The 20,339-nt window shown below is 54.8% G+C and overlaps 1 protein-coding gene across 3 annotated transcripts in view; it reads right to left on the reverse strand.

The window, feature by feature from the left end:
- The window catches only part of FYCO1 (FYVE and coiled-coil domain autophagy adaptor 1), a 74,468-nt gene that overhangs the window by 50,420 nt on the left and 3,709 nt on the right, over positions 1 to 20,339 (reverse strand). For 2 of the 3 annotated variants that reach the window (XM_047832766.1, XM_047832784.1), the window contains exons 2-6: positions 12,838 to 12,975; positions 8,945 to 9,051; positions 7,074 to 7,199; positions 3,163 to 3,269; positions 1,077 to 1,220 (exon numbers count right to left, since the gene is read on the reverse strand). In XM_047832766.1, coding sequence (XP_047688722.1) covers positions 1,077 to 1,220; positions 3,163 to 3,269; positions 7,074 to 7,199; positions 8,945 to 9,051; positions 12,838 to 12,892 — 539 coding nt within the window. In that variant the 5' untranslated portion in view covers positions 12,893 to 12,975. Of the gene's footprint in view, positions 1 to 1,076; positions 1,221 to 3,162; positions 3,270 to 7,073; positions 7,200 to 7,467; positions 8,162 to 8,944; positions 9,052 to 12,837; positions 12,976 to 20,339 lie in introns of those variants that run through there. The other variant, XM_047832774.1, reaches the window with a different exon arrangement.

The raw sequence follows: 20,339 nt of genomic DNA on the forward strand, positions 1-20,339 counted from the left end.
TATAGAAGACATTATTGGGATAATTCCTAAAATCTGGCCTATAAATCAGTAGCATTGTATCAATATTCATTTCCCAATCTTAATAACTACCCTGAGGTTATACATAAGAGGGTGCCCTTGACTTTAGGAAATACACCATGAGGTACCTAGGAATAGAGAGAGGGGAATCGACTCTGTAACTTACTCTCAAATGGCCTAGGAAATACACCAACATGTACCGATAAAGAGAAAGAATGACAGAAACGGTTGTAGTAAAACACTGGTAATTAGGGAAATCGACCAGATGAACGCTCTGTGGCGTTTCGGGGGCAACTCTGCTGGTAATTATGAACTGATTGCAAAATTACAAAGTTTTAAAAAGGACACGTGCAGCAAATACGGGCAAACGGTTAGCTATTTGATCTCGGAGCCTGGCCCACGGGCATCGTCATGTCCAGTACTTTCCTCTCCACAGAAAATACTCCTAATGTAAAATATAAAAATTTACATTAAAAGAAAATCTGTATCAACAGAAAGCAAAACAAAGAACGCTGGAGTGGAGGTGAGCTCGGGTCTGGCACCTCAGCCCTGCCGGGTGACCTTGGGCAGGCCCCCCTGTCATCTGAGGCTGTCCCCTCCCATCTCCCTCCTGGAGTGGCACAGGAGGGCCACACTGGTAAGAAGTGAAAATCCTGCAGCTTTCCCAGCAACCCGTGCATGGGTGGGCTGTACCTCCCTCTCCTGCGGCCTTCAACTCTGCAAGGACACAACCAGGAAAAAACCTACCGGCTCCCCGCAGGCCGCCCCCGAGTTCCTTAACACACTGAAGAAACCTCAGGTTTTGCATATGTGTCTCCACTGACTCATTTGCCACCTGGCTGATGGGGAGAGTTTCAGGTTGGAGCCTTCCGATGTTATCATCGTCGATCACAGACACGACAACGTCTGTACGATCAGGAGGGCCCGAGAGAGCTGCCAAACCTTTATTTATGTAATTTACCGAGCGACCCAACTGCTGGCAGGACGCTGGGGGCAATCTTGAGAACTTCAAGCATCTCTTTTCCCTGTCTTTTCAACCAAGCGATTCGTCCAAGTACCTGGCAAACGTCGGCCAGGCGGCGTCCAAATCGTAGCCCCTGGATGCCAGGTCAAACTGAACCTCAGTCAGCTCGTAGAGCTGGCCCACGATGTCGGAGCTCAGCTTCGGTTTCAGAAAGGGGCTCCGTGCATAATACCAGTCACTGCAGGGAAGCACAGATAGGGACTGATCACAAGAGCAATAAAGGATAAGGAAAGACTGAACCTGATACGGCTCTGCCTTAACAAATTCTAACTCCGGTGACTAATGAGTTAAACTCAGACAGACAGACAGACAGACACGCACACACACCAATTTGATTTTCTTTCGAATGAGCTTGCTCTTCAAGGAAATTGCTGGAATGAACTAGATGCATATTCACTTACTGTTTACATCCTATCTATTTTCCCAAAAAGGATATGAGAAAACTTAAATCTCAATTATTTGCCCGGAAAGGGACAGCTGTTGGGGAAAGAACTCTTCTTTTTTGAAATGTAACCTCATCTTCTATTCCTTCTAGAGAAATCAACAACAGAACGGTGAGCTCACGGCTAATTTCTGTCCAGACGCCAATGTTAAAGCCAAGAAACAAAATATCCTCACTTGGAGGTGCTGGTTGTTTCGCTTCACGTGGAGCAAGAAGAATTTAAAAAAGGCCACACTGTGGGGCTCCTGGGTGGCTCAGTCGGTTAAGCATCTGACTTCGGCTCGGGTCATGATCTCACAGCTTGTGAGTTCGAGCCCCACCTTGGGCTCTGTGCTGACAGCTCGGAGCCTGGAGCCTGCTTCGGATTCTGTGTCTCCCTCTCCCTCTGCCCCTCCCCTGCTCACACTTTGTCTGTCTGTCTGTCTCTCTCTCTCTCAATAATAGGTAAACATTAAAAAAAAAAATTTTTTTTTTTTTTTTTTTTTTAATTTAAAAAGGCCACACTGAGGGCCGCCTGGGTGGCTTAGCGGGCTAAGCGGTCGAGTCTTGATCTTGGCTCGGGTCATGATCTTGCGGTCTGTGAGTTCGAACCCCGCGTCGGGCTGTGCGCTGACGGTGCGGAGCCTGCTTGGGATTCTGTCTTTCCTTCTCTCTGCCTCTTCCCTGCTTGTGCTCTCAATCTATCCCTCTCAAAAATAAACACACACTAAAAAGTTTAAAGTAAATAAATAAAAAGGCCACGCTGATCAGTGCAAAGACGCCTGTGAAATGGGACACATTGGAAGCCAAGCTGCTTGCGACAGTTCTCACCAAACACCTGGAACAAAATAATCTTCAAACCAAACGTGAGAAGATTCTTAATGCACCTGAATTCACAAAGCCCGTCACATGCATGAGACATACATCTTTATGCAAATCAATCTTAAAGACGACAAATGAAACACAGTATTTTCCTCAATCTTTTTTTTTTTTAATCCACAAGTGATTTCTTTGATTGAGTGGAAGAACCCTCCCTAGGGAGGGGGGGCTGGAAAAGGCTGCTGGGAAATCGGCAGGTTCTGCTGATAGGTGCCGGACCTGTAGCTCCTCTTTCCACACGCCGGTGACACGCTCAGTCCCCTCCCTCCCTCCCCCGCGGCCCAGGCTTCAGCACCAGCGCCACAAAGACCGACCCCCTGGACAACCCCGGGCTCTCGACCTGGCCACCTACTTCAACGTCCAGAGAGCCTAGACACAGCCAGCAGGTGTCGACTCGGGGTCTCGGGCGAGGCCCCGGGCTCGGTGGGGTTAAAAATCCCACAGCTGATTCTGCCGAGAGGCCAAGGCTGCGGCCCGGTGGTTCAGGGTGGCCAGCGGGGCCCGTGCATTCATCAGGGTCAGCCCCAAGGACACGCCAGCCGTGGGGGCAAACGCACCGGCCTTACGAGCTCAGAGATCCGCATCCGGGCTCTTGCATCAGGACTCCGCGTCAGTGCGGCCCGGAGAAAGGCCCTCGGCCTCTCGGGGCTTCAGGTCCTCACCTGGGACCAGGCGGTACTGCTGTCGGGCAGGTGGGAGAGGACCGCGTGGGTGGGAGGGCCGGGGGGCCACCCCGGCAGGCGCGTCTGCCGTGGGCTCACTGTCCGGAACGAGGGGACCTCAGCTCGCGGCGTGAAGCCCAGCGCGGCCGTGCGTTTACCTGGTCACTTTGGTGTTCATGAAGCACTGCTGTAAGGTATCTGCCAACCGCTGGTGTACCAGGGAGTAGCGAACGAACGCCCTTCCTCTTCCCAGAGATGTCCGGAGCTGGAAACGAGGAGAGCACATGGCCATGAGGAGCCGGGAGCCTGACCTCCAGTCGCCCGGAGGGCGAGGCCTGAAGCAGCCAGGCCCCGTGACGTCCTTCAGGGGAGAAGGACCCGCAGACTCCGGGGAACACGGCAAGGAAGACGCGTTCCCGGGAGGCTCTGGGACATCGCTTTCAGGACGCACGTGTCATTCTCCCGCCCCGGCTCCACCCGGAGCTCTGGGTTTGGCGGCAGATGGGACACCGTGGGAGCTCACTGGGGACACTTGGGAGAAAATGTGGCAGGTAGAAGAGGGGCCCCTCACACCAATATGAAGCGAGCTCGAGGAAGGGGCCATCTCGGTTTGCCTCATGTCCGGCTTAGTTTTGAGGTGCAGGGGAAGAGGCCAGGAGGCCGGCTGGAGCCCCCGTGGGAGGGGAAGAGGGAGGAGGAGAAAGGCAGGGGTGCGTAGGGGGGACTCATAAGAAGTTCGGATGGATGTGTGATGGCCCACTCGGTGTTCTCATGAAACCATCAGTAAAATCGGGACATGTCGACGCCATCCCGGTCGGATTTAAGATGGGCCAGCTCTGCACTTGGTCAGAAGGTACCCAGGGGGTAAGAGACAGCTGGGCTCTCTTGAGGCAGCCCGGTCACACTGGGGTAACAAAGAAAAGCATCGCGTGTGGCTCCGTTTCAGGGAGTCTGAAATGGACAGCACGGAAGGGTCTAGCTACGGGCCCGCCTTGGAAACCTCACCCCACGGTGCCCGAACGTGGCTTCTCGAGAGGTTTCCGGAAGCTTATTGGGAGGGAGGTGGGTGTGCCGGCCAGAGACTCTGCTGTGAGGCGGCCAAAGCAGGGCTCTGCCAGTTGTGGGCACAGGCGGCCGGTTTGCGTAACGGGACTCATTCCCGATGTTTCGCCCCCAGCAGCTCCACGTGAGCGGAAGGAATTCAGGGCCCCCCTCAAGCTGCCATGTGTACCCTGCCCTGTCAGGCTCGGGGGTCTGAGCGGGGTAAGTAGAGACCCCATACGCTCCTCACCCCGTCAGAGGTGAGAAATGTTTAGCCTGGTGGCGGGGGACAGGGGCAGCCCCGCTCCAACCAAAAGACGGTCCTGACACCCCATGCCATCAGGACGCCAATCGTGGCACGGGCTTGAGACAGGAAATCTGTGGTCCAGCCTCAAGTACGGCCTTTTCGAATCGATGAGGTAAACATTCCAGTATGCGGCACCCCTGCAGCTCAGAGCTGGGGGTTTTTGGATTGCTGACTCAAGAAAACGATACCACAATATGAAGTAGCCTTAAAAAAATAAAAAGGTGTGAAGCGTCAAGAACAGGAGAGGCTGTGAGCCTCTTATTTTAAGAGAGAGAGAGAGAGAGAGAGAGAGAGAGAGAGCGCGCGTTAGTGGGGGAGGAGCAGAGAGAGAGGGAAGACACAGAATCCGAAGCAGGCTCCAGGCTCCGAGCTGTCAGCACAGAGCCCGATGGGGGCCTCGAACCCACGAACCGTGAGATCATGACCTGAGCCGAAGTCGGATGCTTCACCAACTGAGCCACCCAGGCGCCCCCCAAATTGATTATATATGTTACATATATGTGGAGTGATTTATTTTAAGACGTATCTTGCAACATCCTTTGTACTGCAAGTGAAAACAGTGCACAGCTTTTTTTATTTTTTAGTGTTCTGAGGTCATGGGTTCATTTTCCTTACCTAACGCCTTAAATGCTTAGCACCTAGTCTAAACTTCGCTGCACTGTTTCGAGAAGCTCTACCACAGCTGGAGAGGGCAGGAAGTCCGCAAGGGACTCCAGAACAGATTCGGTTTCCCGCCAGGCCACTCTGCTGACAGCCCAACGGCGCGCTGCACCCCAAAAGGGAGCCTGTCCATCTCGGGGAAAGACGCGTAGGCCAGGTTGAGCTTATTCGGAACCCCTGGAAGTGGCTGATTACAGCCTTGGACGAGTTTAGCCTAAAGGGCTGATTCCCACCCCGAGGGGGCCTGAGGTGGGCCCAGCTATGCTCCTTACCCATTAACTTTTACCTTCTGGCTTGTCGGCCTTGGGCAACACTCCATCGGTACGGTTACCCCGAGCACCCGGCAGCCCTGTGGCCTGGTGCCATTCCCGGGAATCCCCACCAAGGGTGCCTGCGGGGAGCCCGGTCTACACAGCCTCCAGGAAACCGACAATGTCCGTGCAAGCAGGGAACGCTTTTTTGCTTGAGAAGTCAGCTTCCCTGGCCTTGGATCATCTAAAGGTCTGTGTGCTATGCAAGAGGCAGATTTCAGCATTTTGTAACCCTGGGCCGTGAGGACGAAGCTAAACTTATTTGCAGACTTCAGCTGTCTGAAGCCGTAAAGTCAAAGGCCTCCGGTGCTCTGAGGAGTGGAAGACCGGACAGCGACACCGAGAACTTCTTCCAGACTTTCGGAGAGAAGGCAATGAGACCCTCTCTGGGTGGGTGACGCATTAAAATGCCCAAGACCGTGGTGCTGCATGGACGTTATGGCAATCCAAGGAACAGACGCCTGACACCCAAGGTCTTTCCTCCTTTTCTCAGATGTCAGAGGGTGGAAAACGCTCGACCCTCAGTGTCAACGTATCTAACGTATCTAACGCTGTCATTCTCTGTAAGAAGAAACCCCTCGGGCTCCAGCTGGCAGGCGGCGGGAAGGGATCTCAGAGCACCCTCTGAGGGCTACCTCAGAGCCCCCGGGAGGGCCACCAGGGGGCACAGCTGCCGGCTTTACCGGGCCTTGAACTGTACTAAGGAGGCACTGAAAAGGAAGCTGAAAGGTAGAAACCCTTTAGGCCTCCCGCCCCACATCTAGGGGTTTAGTTGCTCCTGAATCTGCAAAGTTCTTCACTCCCAGGGGGACTAGGCTGAAGACAGAGAGAGAGGGAGAGACAGGGGAGAGAGGGGGACGGAGAGAGAGAGGGGGGAAGAGAGAGTGAGGAATAGAGAAAGGGAGGAGAGAGGGAGGGGGGGGAGAGAGGGGGAAAGAGAGAGAGGGGAGAGAAAGAGAGAGGGGCAGGGAGGGAGGAAGGGGAGGGAGGGGGAAAGAGAGAAGAGGGGGAGAGAGAGAAGAGGGGGAGAGAGAGAAGAGAGAGGGATGGAGGCAGAGAGAGAAGACAGAGAGGGGGAGGGAGAGAGGGGGGAGAGGGAGGGAGGGAGAGAGGGGGGAGAGGGAGGGAGGGAGGGGGGAGAGGGAGGGAGGGAGGGGGGAGAGGGAGGGAGGGAGGGGGGAGAGGGAGGGAGGGAGGGGGGAGAGGGAGAGGGAGAATGTGCTGTTCCAGAGTTCTCTAACACAGCAAAGCCCTGGCTTTCTGCTCTCCAGGGGTTCAGAACAGAACGCAGGAAGCTACTTAGCATAACCAGCATTTTAAGAAACGTCTCCCGAGGTCTCACATCACTCTCTTCATTACAAAAACAAGTTTCCTGGGCAAATGATAGGGAAAGCACCTAGTAAACTCTAAGAATTTTATCTAAGGAACTAATGTTTTTTAAAAGGCGGAGGCGTCCCGTGCTGCGTGCAACCCCTCCTCCCTCCCCTCATGGTCCCGCGAACGGCCTCCAAGCAGGCAGACCACTTGCGGTCTAGGGAACAGGGTCAGGACCGAGCCACCCCCGGGCTTGGTAAGCGCTCGCTTGGGTGGCTTCCCGGAGCCCGCACCGGGCACCAATTTCCTTACTTCTTTACCAGCCGTCCGCCCCCCACCCCCACGTCCTCACGGGGCCGTCTGCTGCGGGGGTCCGGGTGAGAGATGCTTCAGGCGGGGGGAGAGAGAGATGTGGGACCCTCAGCCACGCGCTTACCTCCGGAATCGACTTGACGAATCGGATCCCGTCATTGGCTCCTTTCACCTTGGCCAGGCAGGCACAGAAGTAATCCCAGTAGTCCTTCCTGTTGCCCAGAAGGGTGGCCTTCTCCTTCTGATCGAACTGCGTAGAGGAAGGGACAGAGAGAGGAGGGCCACGCCCGCTGCTGTTCATCCCACCATTTGAACGATAAAGAACAGCAAAACCTTCTTAGTTACCCGGGGCTGGGCAAGGCCCTTCATTGGCAAAGGAGGGTGTTTTAATCCCCAATTTACGGATGAGGAAACAGAGGCTAGGAGAGGTTAGGTGGCCGGCTCAAGTTCACACAACTGGTGAGATTTAGGAATAACAACCCCCCCCCCCCCAAAAAAAAGGTAACCCCTCTGTGCACCTTGTGGGGAGGAAGACCACCGAAGGGGGCTTAGTAACACAGGATGAAGAAATACAAGTGGAAAGTCTTCAGGGCCACAACACATGAGGGTCAACTTGGTCTCAACGCAGGGAAATGGGTTGGTGACATCTCATCCCAGCTACTCAAGTTCCAACACTGTTTTAATATGCGTGCAGTTAAGTTCAAATTAATGCTGGCTCTGAGTCATTTCAAATCCCAAACTAAAACCTAACTGAAAACAAAGAAGGTCCGTAAATCATTTCCCAACGTGAACCAGAACCAGTTGAAAAGGCAGGCGAAAGCTAAAATCTTCTAGCACGATGGGGCCTCTCTCCCCAGGCCCCAGCAGGCTCTCATCCCTTACACAGGCTCTGGTGGGATGTGACGTTGCAAACTTAGGGTGTTCGGAATGACAAAGGTGCGTCTTTCTATAACATAGCATTTTGTAGTAGTTTTTCTGGTTATGGAAGTAAGACAGATAAATCGTTAGAAAATCTGGATAAAACTAAAAAAAAGAAAAAAACTATAATGCCCAATGCCCTGTCCCTCGGAGAACTTCCGTTAACATTTTGGTCCACTTCCTTCCTGCCTCCTGTGATTGCCTGTGGCTTTCCACATCTGCAGAGTTCTCTAGATCTGTGTGGTTGTGTGTTTTTTTTCTCTTTTAATGTTTTGTTTATTTTTGAGAGAGAGACAGCGCATGGGGGGGGAGGGGCAGAGAGAGGGGGAGACACAGTATCTGAAGCAGCCTCCAGGCTCCAAGCTGTCAGCACAGAGCCCGACGCAGGGCTTGAACTCACAAATTCTGACATCTTAACCTGGGCCAAAGTTGGACGCTTAACCAACTGAGCCACCCATGCGCCCCTGTAGATCTGCGTTTCTTGAACCAAGCGGACAGAAGCATCACACTGTGAGCAAGTTCAAACAAAACTTCCCGGGTTGACCTCAGAGATCCCGATTCAGCAGGTCAGGGAGGGAACTGAGAATACATTTCTAACCTGCCCCCAGGTGATGCTGCTGCTGCTGGTCTGTGGGCCACACTTTGAGCAACAAGGATCTAAAACGGGGGCTTCTGGATCATCTTCAGTGTGGAGAACGTGTGACTGGGCGTGCATGCAATGCACGTCTGCCTGGGGACAGATTCCACAGCTTTTAACTAGACTCTCAAAGGGGTCTGTGACTGCCCCAAAGTGAAGATCCCTGCTATCCAGTGACCTCATGACCTGCCTTAAGATGACCTAAATCTCTAAAGAATGTTCTTGATTCCTACAATCATCCTAAGGGGCAACATTCTGACTTTTCAGAGGCTTGCACTTGGGAGGCTCAAGCTCTCGCCGGGGACTGCACGAACTTTCAGTCTAACCAGCAGGGCTTGATGGCTCCACAGAGCTGTCTGACCCACATCCTGAAGGCTGATGAGTCACGCAAGAGAGAAACAGAACAGAGCAGAAATCAACATGGTACAGGAGTCACTTACTTGAAGGAGATACTCGAGTTTATAAGAAAACTTGTGTAAGCTGGTGCTGTCATCCGTGATGGGCTCCCCTGCTTCCTTAAATTCTTTGCTTAGCTCTGTCACGGCATCTTTAAGACAACAGACAGGAACGCATAACTGACCTCAGAGGGAGAAACAGAATAACCCCAGGACGCGCGAGAAGCAAGTGGTCGATGATGGCAGAGCCCCTTGGAAACAAAAAGCGATATGAAACGCTGGATGGATGTAATGCCGAGCCTAAAGGCGTCCAGGTGGCCCGAGAGCCCCCAGGTAGGTATTCTAGAACAGCTCCCTGATGGGGCACATTTCTCGGCCATCCCTGTAGGCCTCTACCATGTAGGCCCATAATATGCATGCAACACACGTTTGCTATGTGCACGGGTCACTCAGCAGACCCCTGCCGGTGACTTCCAGAAAGCTTTGCCCTTCATTCCGGCCACGTTCCTTGTCATTCTTCCCCATAACCCTGCTGCTCAGTACAGGGTAAGTCCCGGCTTCAAGAAGCCCCAGAATGTGCAAATAAGAGAGTAATCCCAAGAACGACAACGACACCTGCTTCTGGGAGCTGAGGGCCCCTCAGGGGCCAGGTCTTTGCACGGCCTTCTCACTGAATACGGCACTGAGGGGCAGGGTTGTTTTGTTTTGACAAATCCAACACGCGACTGGTCTTAAAATGATCCCAATTTCCAAACTGTTAAAATGTGCAAAAACAAAAACAAAAACAAAAAAACTTAAGAATGATGAAGGCTGATGGGGCGCCTGGGTGGTTCCACCGGTGAAGCGTCTGACTCTTGATTTCGGCTCCGGTCATGATCTCACGGTCCGTGAGATTGAGCCTCACGTCGGGCTCTGTGCTGACAGCATGGAGCCTGCTTGGGATTCCCTTTCTCTCTCACTCTCTGTCCCTCCCCACTCCTGTTCTTTCCCTTTCTCTCTCTCTCTCTCAAAATACACAAACATTTTTTTTTAATATAAAAAAAAAAAAAAAGACCGATGAAGGCTGATATCATCATCCCTGTTGGCGGATAAGGAGCCCCTGGGGAAGTCAGAGCACTCGCCAAAGACCAAGGGCGGTGAACAGCAGAACTGGAATGAGAACCCTGGTCTTCTCAAGGGCTTTCTGACTCCGGGGCTCGCCTCTCCACTTCTGAGAGAACTGACCTCCCTGTGCACAAAGAAAGGAAAACCACCTTGACTCTCATTTACGGCCTCTGCTGTGGGACAGAGAGACTGTGAGAAGCTGTGTTTGGTGTAGACACTGGGCAAAGCGCCCCCAGCTAGATGGCTGGGGCCCGCTGGACAAAACGACCTTCCCCTGCGACCTTCCTTCTTCGTAAGGAATAGGAGCTCCCAGGCAGCACGGCTGGAAAGCAGGCCGGCCCGGCACTGAAGCTGAGCCTGAGCCGCGAAAATGCAATCGCTACCGACCCCTCAGGCAGAGGTCAGCAAAGGGCAAAGACAGGCTCTTGGGACTAATTCTCACAAGTGACTGCCGTCCAGTGGCACCCTCTAGAAGTGTTGGCCGCGGCTGGCTTTGAGAGCCGGGGGAGGGCCGGGGACCAGGGAAGGCACAAGCCTTTCCCCCCTCCACCACTCAGCCTGGGTTAACTCTCACAACCTGATCTGGGAACTCCTGAAATTTTGAAAGAAGGAGGCTTGGGTATGAAATACAAAGTTTGCCGCTCTAATCTCTGATAATCCAAATGCATTACTTAGGGATAATCTTAGTTTTATGTGAATTATACATCTGTGTCTGCCAACAATCTTGAGAAGTGGGTGTTACCGTCGAGCTGACCTCGCGCACGAAGAAAGCAACGGGACCTCGGAAAGGTGACGGGACTCATCCCACATCTTCCAGGGTTAAAAGGCAGAGCCAGGAGCTGACCCCAAAGCCCTCGTCAGTGCTGTCCCCAGGAGGACGAGTGGGCTGCCCTGTGCAGGCACGAAGGCTGCGCACTGCCCAAGGACCCCTCGCCTGGGGACGTTCCACTCCCAGGCTAGATGCTGAAGATCTGTCGTGTGCCGATGAAGACAGTTACCAACAGATGCAAGGGAAGGGTCTTGAGAAAGTGGTGTTTCCAAGTGCTCAGCGGGCGGGTCAGATGGCCTTGGGATGCCAGAGATGACCGGGACAGTCGGGACAAGGGTGGGAAAGGGTACGTGAACAAGTGCCAATGTCTGGCCCCCTCCCCGGACCAGAGGCTCTAGCGGGGGTCCTCTCTTCCCTCCCAATAAAGACCCCTGGGTCCCAAAGTCATGCTGGAGAACCAGAGACTGACACGCAGAAAAGGTGGCCTCCTTTGTGGAGAAACTTCTCAAGGCCAGTGGAGAACTCAGATTTGCAGGGCCTGCCATTTCGCTTTCTCTGCGTGTGTGTGTGTGTATGTGTGTGTGTTCAGGCTGAAGGAGAAAAACCATCTACCGTTTTAGCTGGAAGTAGGCTGGTGTGGTTAAGAGTGTAGACTCTGACACCTGGTGTGTACGCAAACCCAGGCTCTGCCCAACTGGATGTGTGACCTTAGGCAAGTCACTTAACCTCTCTGTGCCCCTCTCTGCATCTGTAGAATGGGGATAATGGTTCCTACCTCGCAGACCAAATGTGAGGACATAACGGGCTACTAACATAAGGCCTGGCACGTGTGGAACGCCATGTGATTCTCGGCTTATTCGAGGCCCGAAGTGCTACACCAATGGGAGGCAAGCCTGACCGACTTTTCTCTCACTGACCTTTGACCGGCAGGGTGAGAAGCGTGCTGCGGCCGCCACTAGCCCAGCGGCCCTGGGTGTGACAGACCGCGGCTGCTCATCACTGTGCTCGCAGGTAGGAACCTGACTCAGGACGGCGTCGCCGTAACCTCTGTGACATGTTAGAAGCGCTCAGCTTCAGACCGTCTGTAGCAACCGCGCGGGAGCTCCGAAGACCCGTACGGACCAGCCCCGGTGAGCTCAGGCGGGCGGGAAGTTTGCCCAACTCCTGACCCTCGGCACGTCACCTAAAAGGGTGAGCTCGGTCCCTAGACTCTGCAGCCGGGAGAGAAAGCGGTCGGCTCCTCCCCCGAGCCTGCCTCACTCCGCGTGCACCGTCCCCGGCCCTTCTCCAGGGACACGGGAGCCGTGAGTCTCGTCCCTGCGCTGAGCTCAGGGGCGTCCGGGAGGCGGCGGGCCCAGAACTGCAGTGCGTCACAGGAGACAGGCTGTCCGCCTGCCAGGACTGGGTAGGACGACAAAACAAGAGAGACGGGTGTCTGGCCATCCTGCTGAGGCAGGGAGAACGCGGCCTCCCCAAATGGGCCAATTCCATCGCGGCCCGGAGGCCCGAGATTCCGCCAGACCAAACAGGGGGCTTGTAGCACTCACGCCCACACGAACTGAAAGCAGACCCCAGGCCCAGGAAAGGGTATTGGCTTGGGGCGCCTGGGTGGCTCGGTCGGTTGAGCGACCGACTTCGGCTCAGGTCACGATCTCACGGTCTGTGGGTTCGAGCCCCGCGTCGGGCTCTGTGCTGACAGCTCGGAGCCTGGAGCCGGCTTCCGATTCTGTGTCTCCTTTTCTCTCCGCCCCTCCCCCGCTCATGCTCTGTCTCTGTCTCAGAAATAAACAAACATTAAAAAAAAAAATTTTTTTTTTTAAAAAAAAGAAGAAGAAAGAAAACGGTATTGGATTTTGTTGACAAACTGGCTTCCCAGGGCCCTGAGAGGAGGCCCGGGCCAGCCGCCCCCCGCCTGACACAGGGCGGACACCCAAGCCCCAAACACCTCCACGCGACGTGTCCCGAGGGCTCCAGTTACTCCCCGTGTGACGAGGATGAGAGGGCGGCAGGAGCACAGCCCAGCTCCCCCACCGCCAAGCCTGGCGTGTCCCCTCCCCAACGGTACCTTGCAAATCGCGGATGATTCTCTGCAGCTGGCTCTCTGCCATGGGGGAGGCCATGGCCACTGGCTGCGGGCCGCCTCTCTCGGCTGTGCGCCTCCCGCCTGGGTCGGCTCAGCAGAGGTCAGACTCCATGGTGACACCTGGAGAGGGAGAGGGAGGCCGTGGAGGGCTCAGTGACAGACACAACATGAAGACAGGACGAGAGGGGCATGCCCCGGGGCCCAAAGTCGCCCCATCTGGGTGTCTTCCCTCAGCGGAAAGGGCTTGACCTTTCTGTGTGGGCCTTGCCCGGTGGGCATTCCCTGGCTGGCTTCTGACACACTTCTATTCAGACACAATGACCTGGGTTGGGGCTTAAAAGGCGATAGGTTCAACCAAACAGCATGATTCACTGAGCGTCTCTCCTCTTCTCCCCTCTTAGGCGCGACTGCCTCACCCTCCTTCGACCTTGAGAAATGCCTCCCAGGGGCTCCCGTCACTCTGGGGAGGCCAGACCCAGCGCAACCCACATTCAGACGGCCTGCTAAGCTGATGGTGCCGGCCACCACCAGACCCCTGTCTCCCCCACGCCCGGCCCCCTGTCCTCCCCAGGCTGGCTTCCTCTGACCAACAGTTAGTAACATCCGGCCGGTGGCGGTGGAGGCGAGAGGCTGAGGACCCCTGGGGCTTCGGGACCAAAGAAAGCCAGGCTTGCCTTGTGGGGGAAGCAGCTCGCTCTCGCTCGTGGAGGCTCAGCAGCTCCAGCTGCCCAGAACCCAGCTCGGCCTGGCTGTGTAGATGCCGCCTGGCCTGCATCGGGGGCCCGGGCAACCCTCGGTCCAGTCAAGGGACACGGCTCTATTTTAAGCTTGGTTATAGTCCTCTTGCAGCTGGTGAGTCCTGAGTTACCAGCCCTGCTCGGGCAGCTGCTAAAGTGATTTAAGGACACGGTAGTGGCTGAAGACCAGCAGAGGTGAGAACACACGAGTGCCACTGGAGACAAGTGTGGGTATGCACGGGGACGTTCCAGTGTCCCTTCTACAGCAGGAACGTCAGAAATGGACGTCTCTAGGGGCGCCTGAGTGGCTCAGTCAGTTAAGCATAGACTTCGGCTCAGGTCATGATCTCGAGGTTTGTGAGTTTGAGTCCCGCGTTGGGTTCTGTGCTGACGGCTCAGAGCCTGGAGCCTGCTTCAGATTCCGTGTCTCCCTCTCTCTCTGCTCCTCCCCAGCTTGCTCACACATGCACGCGGCCTCTCTCTCTCTCTCTCTCTCTCTCTCTCTCAAAAATAAATAAACATTAAAAAACAATTAAAAAAAAAAGAATTGAGCATCTCCAATTCGTAGACATCCACCACCAGGTTGTGTCATGCTTGTTGGCAAAAGCAGGTGGTGAGACTAGAGGACGCCCGAGCAGCCACCACTGAGTGAGGGCCTACTGTGTGCTATGCGCTGGGTCCTGATAGGGGCTTTACACGCGTGATCATTTTCACCCCACAACCGCCTTAGTGGGGTAGAGAACACCAGTTGGAGAAGCCACATAAAACTCGCCTAAGGCCGTGGGCCAATAAGGAGCGAATCGTGGTCTGGGCCCTGGTCAGTCTGATTCAAACCCTGTGGATCTATAGCTCAGCATCGTCCCTACTACAAATGGCCAACCCCTTCCACTGGCTTCTAGGAACCACCCTGAACTCCAGCGTCTCCCAAATAATGAGCCGCCACCCTGAGTGTTTCTCACACGTGCTGGCCCTCCCTTTCCCACAGCCCTATTCCCCTTCCCACTCCAAGAGTCCAGGCAATATGACTCTGGAATAGAAACAGTCCCAGGTTTCAAGTTCCTCCAAATATTTACATAAGCATTCCAGCATGAGCCTGAAGCAAGAAGGGCCTGTCACAGGGCGGATATGCCTTGGCCTATTTTTAACTAACAAGCTGGCACAGCTGGGACTCAGTGCAAACAAGGCCCAAAGAGGGCTTCTCTGGCCTCGGAGGAATGAGACAGGCACACACCAAAACCACACTCCCAGCGATTCCTGACACGGAGCCCAAGAGAGGCAGGGGGCCCACAGAGAGCCCTCCAAAGCCCCTTAAGAGGTATTAGATACCCCTGCCTGCCACAGACACTAAACCAAGGGTGGGAGTGGGTTTCGAGAAGGCAGCCTGCCCATCCCTAGGCGGCTCTCCGGGGCACCTGCTGAGCACAGAGCCTGAGCAGGGGCCAGCCAGGGCCCTGCGGAGAGCCAGAACCCAGGCTCAGCCGGGCTTCTGCAGGGGGTCCGATGCCTCGGTGGGCACGCTGCCCCTCCCGGAGAGGTAGAGAGAGTCCAGGGTCCGCACTGTCAATGCACAGCTGCCCCGACACCATGCTGTGTCAAGTTCCTTCCATGCGCAGGCTGGGGACACGGACGCACGCGAGGCACGGTCTAGCCCTGGAGGCGCTCGCCTGTGCACCAAGCAGACAGACAGAAAAATATCCCGCTATCTGGACACGGCAGAAGAGCTCCATGCAGAGATAGGAATAAAAAGCGACGGGTACTCAGCGATGAAAGGGTTGGGCCATGGACACGTACAACAGATGCTTCCTGCTGAGCGAAAACAGCCAGACGGAAAAGGCTACGTCCTTTATGATTCCATTTGCATGATATTCTCGCAAAGGCAAAACGTGGGGGAGAGGTCACAGCGGTGGCTTCCAGGGCCTGGGCGGGAGGGGGTGGCGGTGAAGGGGGGGCATGACTACAAGAGTCGGCAGAAATTGGGGGGGGGGGGGCGGCAGTTCTGTTCCGTGTCTTGCCCGTGGTGGTGGTTACATGACCGTAAGTATCTGACAAACATACATTTGTCAAAACTCACAGACTGCAGATTGTATCTCAACAAAAAAGGCCGCACTGTGACGAATTTAGGAAGATGCCGTGGGGCCTCAGGAAGGGAAAATTAATTCCACTTGGGGGAGGGAGAGGGTGAGAGGCGGGGGCAACCGAGGCGTGCCAGGCCTGAAAAATAAGGTTGAGGTCTTTTGAAGAGACCCAAGGAGGAAAGGGCACCGGGATGGGGGGGGAAGGGGGACAGCGAGCATGGAGGCTGCTTCTCTCCCGAAATTCCTCTCATTTGGCTGTTGTCAACGGACAGCCTTGTCGTTCCTGGGAGAAAGACGCTCAGAGGAAAATGACAGACACCCAAGTCCTCAAAGGCCCTGGGCCTGTGTCACGCTTCAGACCAGGCCGAGACCCGACTCGTGGAAGAGGGCAGATTCTGAGTTAGGCTCCATAATTTGCTAGAACAGCTGTCAAGATTTGGAAAAACATTAAGATGACTGGTTTATCTTCAAAGAAACAATCTGGGAACAACCAGGCGGAAGAGACGAGAGGCGCAGAGTTGGGGGGCGGGGTTGGTGGGCTGGTTTGAGGTTTGCGAAGCTTCTACGCCCTCAGGGCTCCCCACCCAGCAGCACCTCGCAGGACAGGCTCCGGCCGGGTGGACACCCGGACACTGGGGACCAGCTGTCTCTGAGGCCTGCCGTCACGAGCCTCGACAGCCAGAAACGTGCTCCTTCGAGACGTGCGGGGACTCTGGGGAGACGGCCCTGTGTCCGCACGGCCGGGCGAGGCCGCCTCCGCCTGACCCTCGGAGCGCGCTCAGCTGATGCCAAGTTCCCGGGTCACGGGGTGAGCTGTGCCCAGCTGCTGATTACACAAGCTGCTTTTCCGGAAAGCCTGAGTCACCACCCAGGTAATGTGCCCCAAGAGAACCGGCTGCTGGACCTGCAGGTCGCGGTGGGCTTCCCCACCGCGGATGGGGGTCCCGCCTCACAGGGGTTTCTTTTGTTTTTCTTAACATTTATTTATTTTTGAGACAGAGAGAGACACCGTATCAGTGGGGCAGGGGCAGAGAGAGAGGGACACACAGAATCCGAAGCAGACTCCAGGCTCTGAGCTGTCAGCACAGAGCCCGACGCGGGGCTCGAACCCACGGACCATGCGATCACCACCTGAGCTGAAGTCAGACGTTCAACCGACTGAGCCCCCCAGGTGCCCCCACCTCACAGGGTTTCAGGCAGTTAATCAGAGCTTCCTTGGAAGATCATGGTTCCTATAGGAATGCTCTTTTCCTGAACTTTGGGGTGACGGCTCTTAGCAGTCTGCCCTCCCTCTTCCCTGGTCTGAGGTCATTATTAACCACCGGAAGACACAGAATGCGGCACTCTCTCCACACCACGGTCATGTGGCTTTTTTTCCACACCAATAACCAGTTCTGACACTGACTGGGGGTTCTCCAGTTCGGTTCAGTTCTGACACTGATGACCTAGAGTCAGTGCAGACCCCACAGGTCAAAGGCTCTGTCCACAAGACGGCCCTGGCTGTCAGACGCTGGTCCCAAGTCCCAGGCTGCTACCCGTACTTCTGACCAACCGGCTCTGAATTGGGGATTCCCACGATCCCCTCCTTAGGTTCCATAATTTGCTAGAACAGCTCTCAAGATTTGGAAAAACATTGAGATGACTGGTTTATCTTCAAAGATACAATCTGGGAACAGCCAGGCGGAAGAGACGAGAGGTGCAGAGTTGGGGGGGGTGCTGGTTTGAGGTTTGCAAAGCTTCTATGCACTCAGGGCTCCCCACCCAGCAGCACCTCGCAGGACCCCCTCACTTCGGGGTTTAATGGAGGCCTCATTCCGCAGACTTGGGTGATTAACTCCTTCAGCCCACTCCCCTGAGGTCTGGGGTGGGGCTGAAAGTTCCAACCCTCTAATCACATGGTTGCCTCTTCAGGCAACCAGCCCCCACCCTGAAGCCATCCCAGGGGCTGAGGAGGGTCACCCTATTAGCATAAACTCAGGCGTGGCTGAAAAGAGGCGCACAAAACAAAAGACACTCCCATCACTCAGGAAATTCCTAGGGTTCCAGAAGCTGTGTGCCTGGAACCTGGGACAACCACTGACTGTTTCTTGTGGTATCACAGAGATGGCCTGAAGCAGCAGGATCCTGACAGGCCATCAGCCAGCTGCTCTCCTAACTCAGGAGACATGGAGAGCTTCGGTCTGCACTGCCTCGGCCTTGGCCTCGGCCGCTTCAGCACCAGGGGAACGACTCCAGGACTCCCACACCTCACGAGGGCCCCAAAGAGCGTATCCCATGCCTCCATGAACCCAGAGCCCTTGCTGCATGGCTTGTAAAATCCTCCCTCACTTGTCTCTGGCAAGCTCTTTCAAATGCCAGAGAAATTCATTTTATAAAATTTGGGGGAACATTGAAATCTCGTGCCAACAGCTCAAAATTATGTTTACGCTTATCCAGCATGTCTGCAAGCATCCAATATTCTGGTAAAGTGGAAAAGGGACTAAATGCACCCGGGACTATTGCCTGAGTTCCTAGTCATGGCTTAGGTATTATATTAGAGGTAAAACTCTTCCCCGGCCTCCAAACTCCTCCTATGTCTGCCCAGATGCCGTAACAATAGAGACAGAAGTCTAGTCCCAGATTAAGAAAGAAAGACACCAAACGGCTCACGTAAACTTATTTACACTATGGTGCAAATGACTAATACTCTTAACGTTGCCCAGAAACTGGCTCTGGCAGGAGCAATTACAGCAAACTGACTAGTCACATTAGGAAAGAAGGATCCGAGGGGGAGCAGGCTTGGGGCGTGGAAGACAACCCTGCCTGGTCTTCAGAACGTTCTGTGCTTGCTCCTCACCCGCTAGCTGAGAAGGGACCCAGATAGGGGCCCCCACTCCCAGAGGAGGTGGAGCATGCCAGTTGTGAATTCCACCCTGACCAGGAAAGCACGTTGGCAAGGACGGTTCAGATGGGCTGAAAGCACAAAGCCTTTCTGGAAAAGTCCATCGCCTCGGTCTGGTTGAGCACAGCCACTAGCATCTATGTAGTTGCCACCCCTGGAAAGGAGGGCACTTGGCTGGTACCTGGGGCTTCGAAGGCCCGGCGGTCCTGCTGGCTCCACACAAAAGGGTCGGGGAGCAGGCTGCCCTCAGCAGAGCTTCGAGAGGGTGCCGTCACAGCACTCGTGAACAAAGCCTCACGAGGCGGCCCAACCCCTCAGACCTAATTAAAATGTTGACCAACTGCAGGCCTGGGTCACCTTCCCCAAACACTCCTTCTCGCTTGCACTCTCCTTTCTTAAAGGGAAGGGGGACTTGAGAGTTGCCCATCACTGTTTGAACTTTCTCTTGGCCCTCGCGCTCCCACCAACGACAACCATCCTGGGTTTCTTGGTCATGCCTCCGGGACACACACAAAACTGCCCTCCCTCCCCCCCCCCCACCCCGTTCCCGTCCACTGGCCCAGGAAGGCAGGGCGGAGAGACCCGTGGGTGTGAGGTGTTGCCTCTGGGCCTGGGGAAACCGAACCATCTCTTTCAGGAAGGTGGAAGGCAGGCCGCTCTGGCAGGAGCCACACCCCCATACCTGGGGCGGCAGGGCAGAGGCCTTGTCACCGGAGAGCCCAGAGGAAATGCCCGGGAGGTGGTGACGGCACGTGGGAAGCTCTGGGCAGCCTCTGGAACAGCTGCACGAACATGAGACACCATCTGGGGCATCTATGTATTCCTGCCCCGAACAGCACTAACCCCGGGCACATGGAGAACGTCACAGAGCTCCAAGATCCTATGCTCAGGGCGGGGACAATCCTGACCAGAGTATCAAGGGGGCGAGCACACCCAATGACGAATCATGAACGGAATCTCTGCCAGAATATGCTGTAGCCAATAAACACAGCCTTGAAGAAGCCAACTGTAACCCGTACGTGTTAACAAACCGCCTGCCGGGCGGTTTGTTGGGCACCACTGGTAAGAGGTGGGCCTGACCCAGGAGCGGGGGCCGCAGCCGTGAACAAGGCCAGTGGGCACTGGCCTTCCAGGAACCCCTGTCCAGAGGGGCAAAGCTCCTCCTAAGCTTATAGACCAAAAAGAGGTCACTGGAGGCCTGAGAAGTTCTTCGATGAACAGAACACGTGAGACCCCAGGTTCAATGCTGCTCGGGATCCTAAGCCACCACTACCTTTCTTCCACGTTTGTGGCCATTCGCCTGTACGGTCATTTCTCGTTTAACCTGTTTTCTCCATGAGTCTGTAAGCTCCACTGCTACTCACCATCTCCCCAGCACAGAGTGCAGTCCTGACCCCTAGAGAGCCCTCAATACCTTACTTGGGGAATGAATGAACCAGTTAGACAAAACCGGACCCGTGGTCTCTTACTCCGCAGATCTAACTAAACTTTAGGCACCAACATGTAAATGATGAGAATTATCCTTCCATGGCGGGAAAACGTGGGCAAATTTTCAAAACATTCCATTTCTCTGATTTCTCAAGTCTCCTTTACTGGACATAAATTACTTGTGTAATTTGTAATTATAGACATTATACCGTCATTACTGTGGAAATATTACAGCATTACTATCCCAAGAAGAAAGGGAATAATACAATTTAGGGACTGGCTGGATAAAGCGTGCCCCACAGCTCCGGCCTGAGGCAGCCTTATCCAGAAGCCTCCTTCACTCTATCTGGTCAAGGATTGCCA

Source organism: Prionailurus viverrinus, chromosome A2 (assembly GCF_022837055.1).
Source record: "Prionailurus viverrinus isolate Anna chromosome A2, UM_Priviv_1.0, whole genome shotgun sequence".
Lineage (NCBI taxonomy): Eukaryota > Metazoa > Chordata > Mammalia > Carnivora > Felidae > Prionailurus > Prionailurus viverrinus.